The sequence below is a fragment of the Xiphophorus couchianus genome, chromosome 2 (genome assembly GCF_001444195.1).
Source record: "Xiphophorus couchianus chromosome 2, X_couchianus-1.0, whole genome shotgun sequence".
In the NCBI taxonomy this organism is placed as follows: Eukaryota; Metazoa; Chordata; class Actinopteri; order Cyprinodontiformes; family Poeciliidae; genus Xiphophorus; species Xiphophorus couchianus.
The window spans coordinates 21,810,951-21,825,257 of record NC_040229.1 but is presented as its reverse complement, the minus strand read 5'-3'; the positions used below and the strand labels follow the sequence as shown (position 1 = coordinate 21,825,257).

At 37.7% G+C, this 14,307-nt stretch overlaps 1 protein-coding gene across 1 annotated transcript; it reads right to left on the bottom strand.

The window, feature by feature from the left end:
- Positions 1-4,314: 4,314 nt before the first annotated feature.
- pskh1 (protein serine kinase H1) lies at positions 4,315-10,683 on the bottom strand. The gene is made up of 3 exons (XM_028035081.1): positions 10,544-10,683; positions 9,289-10,212; positions 4,315-5,934 (listed from the first exon to the last, which is right to left on the bottom strand). The coding sequence occupies exons 1-3, from the start codon at positions 10,610-10,612 to the stop codon at positions 5,617-5,619; spliced, it is 1,311 nt and encodes a 436-aa protein (XP_027890882.1). The 5' UTR covers positions 10,613-10,683; the 3' UTR covers positions 4,315-5,616.
- Positions 10,684-14,307: the final 3,624 nt, after the last annotated feature.

Sequence of the window (14,307 nt, the reverse complement as noted above, 5' to 3'; positions counted from 1 at the left end):
TGAGTTTCAGGTCTACTAAATCGCTTCTAACACCTGGTGCCTCCTTGAAAATGCAACATCTGCCAAACTTTTTCTGACCACTTTTGAGGAAGGAATGAAACTTTCTTTCTTTTAACCACAAACATAATTCAAGAGTTGCTGACAGTAGGCATGGGCAGGAATTTTCGAGTGACAAAGTTGTTAAAAGTTGATAAATTTGAAAAAACTGTTTTTTAGTCATTGTTTTAGTTGGCACTTAGTTGCTACCACTAGGTGGCAGAGACGGACCAAGCTCTTTATTGCACTAACAGGAGATATATCGTAACTAATCTACGTTATCTCCAAAAAGTTCTTAAATGTTAAAATAATTTTCAAACCCATATAAAAAACATAGAGGAAAAATCATTCAAACCAGAACTCTCAAAACGTTTTTATATTATTGGTTGTTAATTGACACTATTAATATACATATAAGGATTTTACAAATTGCTTTTTTATTTTGTTTAAATCAGTTACTCTCTCGTTTTCTTGACGTTTTGAATGACATCACATAAATCTTTTTTATATATATTTTATGTGATAATGGTTTAAAAGCTTATGAAGCTGTGCCAACTGTTAAAAGGGATTTCTACAAAGCTAACAAGCCAATGCAAACGACTGGTTGTCCTTTGATAACTTTATCAGCTGTTATAAAAAGCGAATATTCTGCAATTAAACTGGACTTCATGTAACTGAATCTCAATCGGCCTATATAGAAAGATCTTTGGAAATAAACCGAAGACATTTGCCTTGTAAAGTTCCTGTTGTAAATTAGAGCTATATGAATTTACTAAACTGACTTGAAATTATTTTGAGCAAGAAAAAAAATCTGTTTATATAAGAGTTTAATTTCATCACATATTCCACCAGAGAAACTGGACAGAAATTTCACATCTGAAATCAAAATACATTTAGTCTTTTTATGGAATTAAGACTGCAATTTACCTGCTTTACTTTTTAATATAGGGTAGACTCCGTAAACATAAAAAGAGCTTATTGATCACAAGCTACAAAAGAAAGTGTAGACTTTCTCCAGCTAAAAACAAAGTTAGCTGTATTTTGAAATGTTCCTTCCTGTTCTGAAAACACCGAGTAATTTTAATACTTTTTTTGTCTGCAAGGGTTCATTGGATTTCGCTAACCTCTGGTGTCACATTTTGGCACTGACTTCTTGAAACCCTAATTGTTATTCATTCGGAATAAATACACAACGGTATTTTTTCTTTTTCTTTTTACAATGAGTAAGACTGGCTGCAGATAACCCCTCAACTGAGCCCTATTGAAAAATACAAATCTGTATAAAATTTTTTATATTACTCTTAAAAACACTAGGAAGCGCATGTGTACAGTTTCACTTGGAAAATATTTGAGAACCAAACACTTAGACTTTATAAAACTCAAAATGTGACACACTTGATAAGATGCCTTAATTTGTTTCTCGCAACAGTAAAAAAAAGTGAAGTTTTAACTTTTAGCTGATGCAGCCAATGAATCAGAAGGTTTTTTCTGAATGTGATTTCTTTTATAATGTGCAGCTATAACTCAACAAAACAGTGCAGCTGTTTGCTTTAAAGGAGAGATGACAGCAGGAGGAGTTGAAGGTGGGGAACATTTTAGTGTTTAATACACCTAAGTTTCAATGATAACAGATTCACAATCTTGTGACAGTTCAGGAACCAGTTCAGAATAAAACTGATTAGTTAAACATCTAACAAACTAAAAATAAGCCTTCATGCTATCCTTCAGATGGTGATTATGGTTTACTATAATCTGAGTACCAACAACATCATGAGGTCTGTACAGAGAGTTCAACAATAAATTCACAGCACTTTTGATTGGAAACAAAAAGGGAGAATTTGTTCCTCCCTACTTCAAAGAACACACTGGGTGATTCTCACGAACCCAACCTGTCGAATGTCTTAGAAGATTTTAGGGGCATACTCATAAAAATCTCAAAATAATACACTTTAATTTGGACAATCATTATTTCTAATATTTGGCACAGATCATTGTTAGTTACTAAAATAAGTCTTTTAATGTTTTTTTAACTGTTTTTGGAGTCACAAATTCATTACCGTAATGTGTCCTAAGGGGGAAAAAAAGTCTTTCGCCTCAATTTATCATTAGAAATAATCAAGCAGATTTATAAAAAATATCGTAAATTTGTTTAAATATACATAAATGAATAAAATATGATAATATATAATAATTTTCTGTTAAGTAATTCAGAATATTTTAATAAAAGTGAGTGTCTGGAGGTGCAACTCTCATTACCGTTACACCGTGTTCAAAGTCCTGTAATATTCACAGCATTTTTTTAAATAAAGTTATTCTTACCCATAATGCACCACAAAGAAGAGAAGACAAAAGATGGCTACAAGGTAAGATTGTTTGACATCTTTTGATCATGATAACTGTTAAGCTTCTCCTTCCATATGCCTATTTTTACACTATAGGTGATCATTACCGTAAAGTATAATACCTCATGTTCTTAAAAAGTTATTAAGATACTTTCTTGTACAGAAGAAGTTAGGGAGTTCACACTGTTTGTGAGAAAAGTTTAACTGAGTCATCACGACATGCTAGAATTTTAAGCTAGCTCATGTGGATGTCATTCATTACCGTAATGCGTAACTTTCATTACCGCGTAATCTGAGGCCTGTTGTGGTAACGAGAAATAAGGTTACGGTGATGAACAGTGTCATTTTTCCAATAATAAATAGATACATGTATAGGTTATTTACACTGTAATGTTGTTTGTTATTATTTATTACACTTTACATTTTTTTAGGCTAAATTTTTATGCTAATTGATATCACCTAATATGAAGCGCAAAAGGAAGTGAACAGAAGAGGGCGGAATCAAGAGCTAGGGTGTGAAAAATGACAAAAAATGTTATGTAGACCTGACCTTTTCATGTTTTTGCAGATAAAACTAAACATAATGTCTCCACAGGTTGTTGCTACTGAACCAGGAAATATTAGATTTCGAGAGGTCTCGTGCTTCTGTGGTCACTTTTATGACTGCTTCTCCCCAAAGGAGTTTGTTTTCACTCAAAGGGAATCTGAAGAGACCATCAAAGTAGGAACATGGGTCCTTGTGGACTATGACGGAGACCTCTATACTTGCACAGTAACACAGGCAGGTTTAAGATTTGAGTGGAGAATGGGAAGTCAGGTGTGCAAGTATTGGATTCAGATTGTCAACATGTAATGTGGAGGTAATGATCATGTAATAATCAAATTGTCTTTGAAAAACGCAGTTGATAAATGTTTTTTTGCTTCATTAATCCAGATTGCCAGTGGTCAGTATGAGGTTGATACAATGAGCTGTGCGGGAGACAACCGCTTCTACATCCCATCAATAAGATCTGCTGGTGAGAAGGTGTGGTATTATTTGGATGACATCAAAGAAATTATTCCTGAGCCACTGCCTACCTCTTCATCCGCAAGACACTTCTGTGTGGTGTCAGAAATCTGGGCCACGTTCAAAAAGAAAGTCCAATGAATTATTAGCTACATTGGCATATTAAGGCAGCTGTACAGTAGATAGAAACAAAGGATGGAAAAAATTTCCACCAAAAAATCTCACATTTTGTAGAATATACAAGTAAATTTGTAACTTTTGAAACTCAGAAAGTTCCACATTTGTTTCTCAAAAATTTCTGATTTTAATCTCAAATTTTCATGGGTTTGGGCGTGCCTTGGTGGCGTAGTGGATAGCGCGACCCATATTTGGAGGCCTTCAGTCCTCGACGTGGCCATCGCGGGTTCGACTCCCGGCCCCGACGACATTTACCGCATGTCTTCCCCCCTCTCCTTCCCTGTTTCCTGTCAGCCCACTGTCATATAAGGGACACTAGAGCCCACAAAAGACCCCCTGGAGGGGTAAAAAAAAAAAAAATTTCATGGGTTTTTGTAGTAAATTGTTTGACTTCTTGAACTCAAAACTCAAAAAGATTGACATTTAAAAATAAAATTACATTTTCTGGCAGAAATTTACTCTTTTTTTCCTATCTACAATGGCCCTCTTACATTGTCATTTACCAGTGTTAATGAGAAGGATTAAAAAAACTTATGAAATATGTGATTTCTTGTGTACTAGCATTGTTTCCTGTTTATCTGAGTGGGGTTTTGTATTCTTCTTTTTCACACAGTGTTGTATCACTAGAAATTTGCTAGCACAAAGTTGAAAAAAATACATTAATTCAGTCATTTCCCAGTTGTGTCTCCTGTTATTTTGAATATAGTTTGATATCTTTTTTTCTCTCTGTGCCTTTCTTCTGATGACCTATCATCTCCCTGTGCCTTGTTTGCTTTTGCATTTACCCTAAATCAAACTCATTGTTTCCCATTGTCTTTTGTGAATTTGTTTTGCTTCTAACAGATTCACAAATATGAACAATTTTAAACAGTGCGCTATAGCACTATTGTAATGTTGCCCATTTATTTTAAATGAATATTACTTCAGTTTGTACTATTTCTGAACCACTGCCTACCTGTTCATCAGCAAGACGCTTCCGATTCACTTCCTAGTCCTTATAGCTGTTACTGTAAGCACTGTGACGCAAATATGGGACTATTTTTCTGTTCAGTTTGTGAATGTCGACTTAATAAACTTAAATAAAATTTGCAAATGTATGTTTTACTAGGGTATTTTATTGTTTGTGTAGTTCAATATTAATATAGTTATGAAGGGTTCACTACTGAAACATTGCTATTCATTACCGACATACGTTTTTTCATTACTGCTATGTTAACTTTATGAGGATTTATTTAGATTAGTTCTATGAATTACTTTTATATTTTAATCCCTTGATGAAATGTGCCAGACCCTTTATAAGATGGTTATATTGTTTTTTCAATGTAATGATTTGATACAAAATCACAATCCAAATTAACTTTGAAATTTGCATCACTGTTACAGTGATGAAATTATTTTTTGCAGTAAAATAAAACATTTTGCTAGAAATGCCTATTTTTGTTTATATCCGTCTCTCTGTGCACACTGAAGTCCTTGGTGTCCAAAAAATGTAAAAAAAAGGTTTTGTGGTTTCAAATTTCTTCATGGAAATTGTGTTACGGTAATGAATTTATTTGCTCAAAGTTAGAATAAAATGTTTAAAAATACCTAGAAAATGTGCATATAGATTATACATTTACAGTGAAAAGTAAAATTAGTATCCATTTTATAAAGAGTGAGTGTTTTTGTGTGTATATGTTTTTTAATTTTTGCTACGAGTTGGACCATGTTCGTGAGAATCACCCCATTGCTTCCTAGAAACATCAATGTCCAGAACTCTGTTCAGCACATCCATTTGGAAGGTCATTACCCAGCGACCGTTTGAATGGAGATTTATTGTCACAATAATAAATAAATAGTGACACAGGTGAAGAAGAAACAACCAAATGATCCAACCTGCATCTTCAGTTTTTCGATTTATAGTCTTCACTTCCTTGTTTCAGCACATTGAACTGGTAGGAATGTTTGTAGCAAAGCACCACCTTTCAGGTGTTTTTGGCTTTTTATGATTGGGAATGCTCTTTCAGTCGTTTCTGAGACCAAACGTTTGTGAGTCAAAGGGCCGCAGCAGAGCTTTCAGCCGTTATACTCCTGCTGATAGCGACGGTTCAGCTCGCGCAGCTCCTTCTCTCGCACCCTGCGAGCTTTATTGGACTTGGTGGAGCGGCTGGAGCGCGTGGACTGGGCTGACTTCGTGCTATGGCAGCGCGACGAAGCGCGTTTCAAGAGGTTCTGAGATATGCAGCGCTGCAGGTTCTTCATAGAGGAGGCCGCCGCCATGCTGACGATCCAGGGATGCTTGAGGGCGTGGCCTGCCGTCAGCCGCTCGCTGGGGTCCACTGTCAGAATCCGCTCGACAAAGTCTTTGGCCAGGTTGGACACGCTGGGCCACGGCTGAGAAAAGAGGATTAAAAAAAAGTCAGAAACATGACGTGAAGTAACATTTTTGATGCAGGTAATACAAAAATTGTTTCCTCATAAACTGCAAGGTTCTCGGTTACTATATATTTTTTCAACAAACGATTCATTCTTCAGAATGATGATTTGCAGTGTCCTGATATAGCTACAATGGTAATAGAAATGGTATAATTATGCTGCCATAACTTTATTACCTTGTGGGGCATATCTGTTCTTTACCTATCGATAGTGTAAGTCAAAACTCTTTAGGGCTCCAACTAACAATTATTTTAGTAATTGATTAGTCTGTCGATTCTAGCAATTAATCAATTAAATTCTGCAGATTTTTCATTTAACCACTATTACACATACATTTAAAAATACAAACGAACAAATAATTCAAGTCTTTTTAAAAACAAAACAAAACACTGTATTACCTGAAATTGAATAACATAGCTTTCCTTTATGGTACAGTTGATCATTTGAAGCAAAACATAAATCTTCTAACAAAATGTGAAAAACTCAGCCCTGTCTGCTTGGCTTAATATCAATGCAGCGCAGCACTAATATGTTAATTATTTTTTTGAATCATTCATTGCGATTAATCCGATTAATCGTTTCAGGCCGTAAACTTTCTCATTGTTGTGTGTCAAGAACCCCTTTTGTGCTAAAATAAGTCAACAGAAATATTCCTTCTACAGGGTTGAAATTGTTTGCAAATTTGTCCTCTGACCAGAAGATGGCAGCAGAAGCACAGCACACAGAAGACGTAGCACTAAACCCTGAAGTCTGTGAAGTCACAAGACATTTTGTCCACATCCAGTCTGTGATCGACTTGCATTAGTTCAGATTCTCTCACATCGTAACAACGGATGTAGACTTTAGAGAGCTTAAATCTTTATGTGTCTTATTGTGTCGAGTTTTATATTCCCAAAGCAGTTCGTCTAACTTTGGAAACAAATGTTCTCAGTAATGGCTGCTTTGTTCTGGCAAGAAATAAACTGCACTCAGTACGAGTGACTAGTAGTGAGTCAAACTCGACCCCCTGCTTGGCCAGGAATTACATGCTACAAACACACACAGACATACACACACAAATACACACAAAACTTGGTCACCTTGTCCTGTTTGGCCACCAGCTGTGTTTTCGGTCTCTTTCTGTTCATGTAGCAGATAAATTACCAGTGTCGACTAAACATAAATGACGCATATGAAACACATACGTTTCTGCCCTCCCAGAGCCATGTTTTGGCTATGACTAGTTCCTGGACCGCAGCTGTAAATGTGAACATTATTTATCCCAGCTGTCAGGAGTCAAATCCCAAAGGAAAACACATTCAGGTCTGTTACATCGCAACTCCTACGCTCAGGCCCATATTTCTTACAAATGTTAGAGTTGGGATTTTCTTTTCAGGACTGGTAAATTCTTCATGTAAACGGGAAAAGATGTAGGTTACTGCAACTTCTGCAACAGCAGGAAAATGCTATAAGCATAAGTTGGTCATCCTTCAGTTGTTTTGTGAGAATTATATTGTAGACTTGAAGACTAGATATAATCAGTATATTCCAATCTTAGGATTTCATTCAGTAACTACAATCAGAGCCGATCAAGGGAAAATTGATTCTTGTAGCTGGCTGCTTCACAAGTCTCATTTTTTCTTGCAAAGCTACCAAATATTAACCCGTATAGATATGCTGAAGTTCATGGTATTATTGTTTAATGGCTAATAAAAAATATTTTCACAGCAGTTTATATGTGAAGTGTGTAGACAGATTTTTGGATAAATATCGTACAGAATACTATATGTTATACATTGTTTTTAGTAGGACCACAATGTTCCTTGTAATTCCAGTAAAACTGTCCCTACAAATCACAAAGAAAACTCGCCTGACTCACATTAGGCTTAACTATTTCCAGCCCAAAGCCATGAGGACATTTGCTTCAAGGAAGGGATAAACATGTCAGGTTGGGATTCCTTTAACCCATCAGGCAAAATAAATTAATCCCCAGAAAATTGAAATGACTCAACAGCTTCTTCTTGCATATTAAAAAAAAAAAACAGTTTGTGTAGAAATGTCTGCATAAGGAGCAAAGATTTACTGAGGGTGTTTCTGGGAAAGCGTTCACTGGAAGACCAGATTAATCTGCACTTTTTCTAGCCGTACTGTAAAATAAAGGATATACAAAACTGTGGAAGCATCTTCATTCAGTCCCTTATTTATTTATGCATTCTTTCAATCAGGCGGAATTCAAATGTTTGACTGTCTACCAGTTTTTCTTTAGCCTCCGGCTGCTTTTTCGCTCGTTCAGTCCAGCAGAGGATTGCTTTCAGGAGGGTTTTAGATTGTCCAGTGATTTCACTCCGACTTCAGAATCATTCAGGCGAAAAAGACTCGCAAACTAAAAGAAGGGGTGTGTTCAGTCGACACATAACGGAATAGCTAAGTACAATATTTCAATTGAATTTTTAGGTACTTTCAATAAATCAATAACAATATTTATCGCGATAGACACATGACCAAAATCAATAGATAAAACATCTGATGGAATATTCAATAATTTCACTGAACACCAATCCAGAACCACGCAGCATTCTGGGGGATGTAGGCAGAGGAAACGCTCTAGCTGCTCAACCTTTCACAACAAGCTAAACAAAACTAATGGAATCAACTAACTCACTTATTCTTTGGTTACCTAGCAACAACCTGTTGAGTGACTTGTGCAGCGGCAGTCTAAGGTTTCGTCACTGTGCCTCATAAAACTAAATTAATACTAATAACTGCTTGAAAATAACAGCATGGAGAGAAAGTGGTGGATAAAACGGGAAAGGTCACGCCACCATTTTGGCTGTATTTTAGATATTTAAAACAAAAAAATAAATCTAAGCAATAATTATTGATATTGACTCATATGAAACGTTTACATTGTGATACGTTTTTCACAAGCTGGCTGTCACAAAGATAACCGATTTCCATTTCTCCTCTCAGATAAAGAAACATCAGTAAAGTATGACAAATGTATTACGACGATACTACAAACAACAGAGCAAAATCTTCTTCTCTCACTTGTTCTTTTCACCGTAATTTTGTTTTTGTATTCTCTGTAAACATGTTTAAAGGAATTTAGGAGAGAATTTACAAAAAATAAAGAAATATGTCTTTAATTAATGATTAAGAAATATTGAATGTGGAGTTGGAAAGGAGTACAGTGGTTTAGAAATCTAGTGAGCCTGTGTGGGAACTGTGTCAAGCTGAACTTCTTGGAAATCTGTTGATAAAGCCTCCCGCAGGGCGCAGTATGTACTCCAGAAATGGGGGAAGAAGAAGAAAGCTACAGATGTCAGTTCTTACCTCTCCAGAAAAGCTATACTTCCCCTTCAGAATCTGCCGGTAGAGCCTCATGCGGTTATCGTCCTCGAAGGGCATGGTTCCGCTCAGCAGGATGTACGATATTACCCCCAATGCCCACATGTCCACGGCATTTGTGTAGGGCTTCCTAACTAGGATCTCTGGGGCGATGTACTCCGGTGTGCCGCAGGTGGTCTTCATCAGACACTCGTCTCCTTTCTTCCGGCTGCTAGCCAAACCGAGGTCAGTGATGATGATCTTCGAGTCGGCTCCAGGGTGGTAGTACAGCAGATTCTCTGGCTTCAGGTCCCGATGAGTGATCCCCAAAGCGTGGAGATACTTGACGCCGTCCAGCACCATCTGTAGCACCCGGGTGGCGTCTCGCTCTGTGAAGGAACCGCGAGTAATGATGCGGTCAAAGAGCTCCCCTCCTGTGGCCAACTCCATGACCATGTAGACACGCTCTGCCGTCTCAAACACCTCCATCAGCTGGATTATGTTGGTGTGACGAACCCGACGCAGGACGCACAGCTCTGACTCACACACCTCCCTGCCCTCGCGGTAACGTGTCTCGATCATCTTGATGGCGTACGGCTGCCGCGTGCTCTTGTGCTCCACCCGGACAACTCGGCTGAAACTCCCACGACCTATGAGGGCTTTTATCTCATACTTAGCCGTGACTCGGGGGTCAAACTTGGCTCGGTACTTCGCCACCTTCTTTCGCTGAGGGTGTGACAGTTTGGAGGGGTCTTTAGGAATCAGAGCTGAAGCGGAAGTGGGAGTGGCAGCCTGTGCTTGGCATTGATATGCGCAAGAGTGGTCAGGCTTTTCAGCTGCCACGCCTCCAGCCTCGCCAGTCTTGCTTCCAGTGCCATCCCCTCGTATGAAGTGCTTATAAATATCCGTCTGAGGAGGCTGAGGATCAACCTGAGGAGTACAGGAAATAGGACTTTAGAACTTTAAGGTTCTGCTACTTCAGACAAAGAAAACAGTTACTTATTTCTTTCTAGTTGACTCATAAACAAAACACTTTGCCAGTAATTTAGCAATTACCAAGGAAATACATTTACAGTTCTGAATGTTCTTTATTTGCTTAAAATGTTTATCAAAACTGGCAAGACTATTGCTAAATAGCTACAAATCATGAGATAAAACAAAAACTGAACTGAAGATTAAGGCTGTTAAGACTGTTAATAAATCTTTATCATATATCCTTGTAGGAGAAGGCTGTGCAGCTACACCCCTGTCTATTACTGACCTTTTTGACCAGATCCAACTGAACATCCCCTGGAGGCTCAGGGAGGACCTTGCTGTTCCGGCAACCCATCACATCACCTCGGGCCGCTGCCCAGCCAGCCACACAGGCCACCAGGAGTCCTGCCTCATCACCGCAACAGCCGATTCAACAGGCCGATGACATCCAGGCTCTACCCAAGCTCAAACCGATGTTCATAAATGAGGCTGATCACTCCCATCCAAGTCCAGGTGAGCTGGCCTCAGCAGCTGCGTTTCATGAATACGACACCTCAATACAGCCCATAAATGAGTGTATTCAGTCAGGATTACTTGTTGTTGTTCTTTGTGCTGTTCTTTTTTTGGCACAGCTCTCTTGGCTGTCCAAGAAAACCCAAAAGCCTTTCAGGAACCTACCAGGCTCCCATTAAACAAGACTGCATTAGTACAAACCCTACAGAAGCCAACAGCACAGAACAATCGATTCGATGAATGAGGTGTTTGCCTGGGACAGGAAGCCTCTCCGAAAACGTTATCCTCAGGACTCATGCAGAACTTCCAGGGAAAATGCAGCCATCGACTGTCCTTTGATCCATTAGGAGAAGCTTCAGAGTCAGCAACAGTCTTAATTAAACAGCATCGGCCCCCAGGGAGAATTGTTGGCTGTGAAGGAGTGACGCTGTGAAATGCAAAATAATCCGAAATTTACTGAACAATGATATTATCAGCAGAATATTAGGAGCAATTTTACACTGATCATCATAAAACAGAAGTTCAGTTTAAATGAAAAGCATTTAAGTCCTTGTTGTAGGACCTTCAGGACTAAGAATATGCAGCATCAATGCACCGATTGGAGGTGACCAGAATTGGATGATTTTCAGTCTGACTGGGATTTGAAACCTCTTTTTTCCCACTCTAGTTTGCAAATTAAACACAGAAAGGTAAACGGTTGGCATTTATAACAGCGTATGGTATTCCCAGTATTTAATTTAGCAAGAAAAGTGCCATTCTTTAATATTTCTTAGTGTTCGTGTCATGAGATCAAATGAAATAAAAATGAAAGTTACTGAGATTTTCAAAGATTTCTCTGTTGCTTGTTTTTACAGCTCAATATATGGTGTAACAAAAACAAGTTAATTCTAATTATTCTAACTGCAATGTCCAATATCCTAAGCTTTTCAGAGACTTATCAATATACCAAAACTGAAAAGGGATGTGGTCAAATGGCTTTACAGCGCTTCTTAAAGATAATCCACCTCAATGTCATTTTTGACATTTGTGGCAGCAAGGCAAAATCCGATGTCTCACCATGACCATGCGTTTTGGCTCTAATTTTTTTTACATATATCCGATAAGCATAACATTGAACATGATGGGTAGTAATTTAACCACAAAAAAATGCTATGCAAATATGTTAAATATTATGATGAAATTCGGTACACACTTGTAACTTCTCAAGACTTATGAAAGAAATGTGTTGGACCCATGGTCCAATCCCAAAGGAAGTCAACCATTTTAGAGTAAAACCTATATTTTGTCCCTTTATTTCCTCAAACACATATCTGAACAAACTCCTCCTACAGCTTTCCATTAAGGAGACTTCTTAATGATTCATTATAGTCTTCACACATTGACGATCAAAAGTCATCAAAAGTTTTTTACTGCAAAGTATGTGGGCGTGGCCAAGCCTCAAAATCTGACCATAAAAGACAAAGGCGTAATAACTTTCACACACAAGGTCAGAAATTCGAGGCTCCTTTATGCTGCATTGTGGAGACATGCAGAACTGACCGACCGGTCAGTGGAAGTGGCGTTTAGGTGGCTGTCCAATGCCTGCAGTGGCACTTCGCTGCAAGGATGCCTGTTCCTTGTTTCTTACATAATTTAAGGTTTTTCTTGCATAATTTAAGGTTTTGGTTACTCACATTTGGTGTGTACCTTAGTATTTAATTTGTATTTTGTATTCTTTTGCACTTTACTTACTGTGTGTTATCTTTGTTTTTTGCCTGGGAGCTGCTGGTAACTTCAATTTCCTGAGGGAGTCTTCCCAAAGGATCAATAAAGTACAAGTCTAAGTCTAAGTCTAAGTCCTTTAATAGTTTGCACTCATGACTTAACTAAGACCTAGTTTTTTTTTTCTAGTTTGTTTAAATTTGTCATAATTCACATTCTGTACATTCAGGCATTTTATTTATCTATACATAAATAATAATTATTCATTTATTATGCTTGTCATACAGTAGGTCTGAATGTATATTTCATCTATTAAAGCATAAATCTTATATCTCTTAAATCTTGAATGTATGTCATGCAAAAACTGCTGTTTTTTGTAAAAAAAAATAAAAATAAAAAAAAATAAAAAAAAAAATAAAAAAAATAAACAAATGTAAACTTTTTTTTTTTTAAATGTGGACAGTCAAATTAAGAGTCATCTTTACAGAAATCGGCCGAGAAAACTGCAATCAGTGCATTACCGGGTTAAATGCAATCAATATCAGACGTGCATAGAAAACGATAACTAAACACATAACAGTTGAATATTATTTTTAAACAGTTGTAAAAGACATTTATGTAACAACAAATTTAATGAAACCCATATATGAAAAGTAGATCCTACTTAGTTTACTAAAGTAAAATGTTGTAAAAACAAACAAACAAAAAAAAGCGTAATTCTGGTGTTTTCTTTCTTCTTTTAAAGATAGGCCCGTTAGATTAGTTTTTCTTCCCAGAGAAAAACTAACCATAACTTTTACTTCAGCAGTACGTAACAAAGTGGCAGTCTCCAGAGGCTAACAACCAACAACTCTGTTACTAAAATTAATAAAGTGACTTTTAAATCTCATGCCCAAACTTACCGGAGAAGTGTGTGACCAAGCTAATTAGCCTGTTAGCAGCAGCTCCTGCCAAATCCAGCCTCCTCACCCCACTCTGCCTCACTCTCACTCAGCTGGGCTCTCCATTTTCACCCCACACTTTCCCAACTTCAGTTCCCGACTCAAACACCGCAAAAATCCGCCGCCAACCTCGATGGCAATTCGTCAGCCTAACGCCGGTTCTGGTAGTTTGTTTAGTAAGCGTCTGAAAGTGTTGAGAAACGTCCCACAGTTGTCTAGTCGCACTCCTGAATCTGGACGGTGTTTTTCACCCCAGGGAGGAGGACCACCTTCTCACGGCAAGAAAACCGGAAATAAAAAAAAACACCTTAATTCCGATGGGCGGCTTTCAAAATAAAAGCTATAGCACGACCTTTTTTTTCAAACTCTTCTTGCACACTCGACTATCAGACAAAGAACTCTGCACAACATTAAAGTAACACATTTCACCAATGTGATGTCCTTTCCTGGCTGATTTTTTAAAATGTTTTGATTATAATGACAGCATTTTAATTACTAGAGTTACTGAATTGGACATGCTTTCTAGCCTCATGAGCTCTATTAACCCACATTTATTTTGAGATTTATTAAGTGACACTTCATGGGTCTTTATGTCTGACGTTTTATGAACATATGTGACGTTTTGTCAGTTAGGACCCGTCTGTTTGCTGATGTATTGACGCCTGGCCAGGACACAATATGTTTGCTGTCATTACGTCTCCCACAAAGACTAGACTCTGTGGAATCTGTAAACTGCTCCAGCAATACCATCATAACCCAAAGACAGTTATCTTGGTAATATCATTTTCCAGTTCACTGCGAAATGCCCTTTCACTGAGTGTGTTCAAACTGTTAAGCTTTTCCTCCTCTTTTTTTCTGCTGTAAATGGTTCTGCAGGTTGACACAGTTGTCGGCA

Coding starts and splice junctions, on each gene's coding strand:
- pskh1 (XM_028035081.1), bottom strand. CDS start 10,612: ATGGGTTGCCGGAACAGCAAGGTCCTCCCTGAGCCTCCAGGGGATGTT. Junction 10,213..10,543: donor AGTTGGATCTGGTCAAAAAG/GTCAGTAATAGA, acceptor TGTACTCCTCAG/GTTGATCCTCAGCCTCCTCA. Junction 5,935..9,288: donor AGTATAGCTTTTCTGGAGAG/GTAAGAACTGAC, acceptor CTCTTTTCTCAG/CCGTGGCCCAGCGTGTCCAA.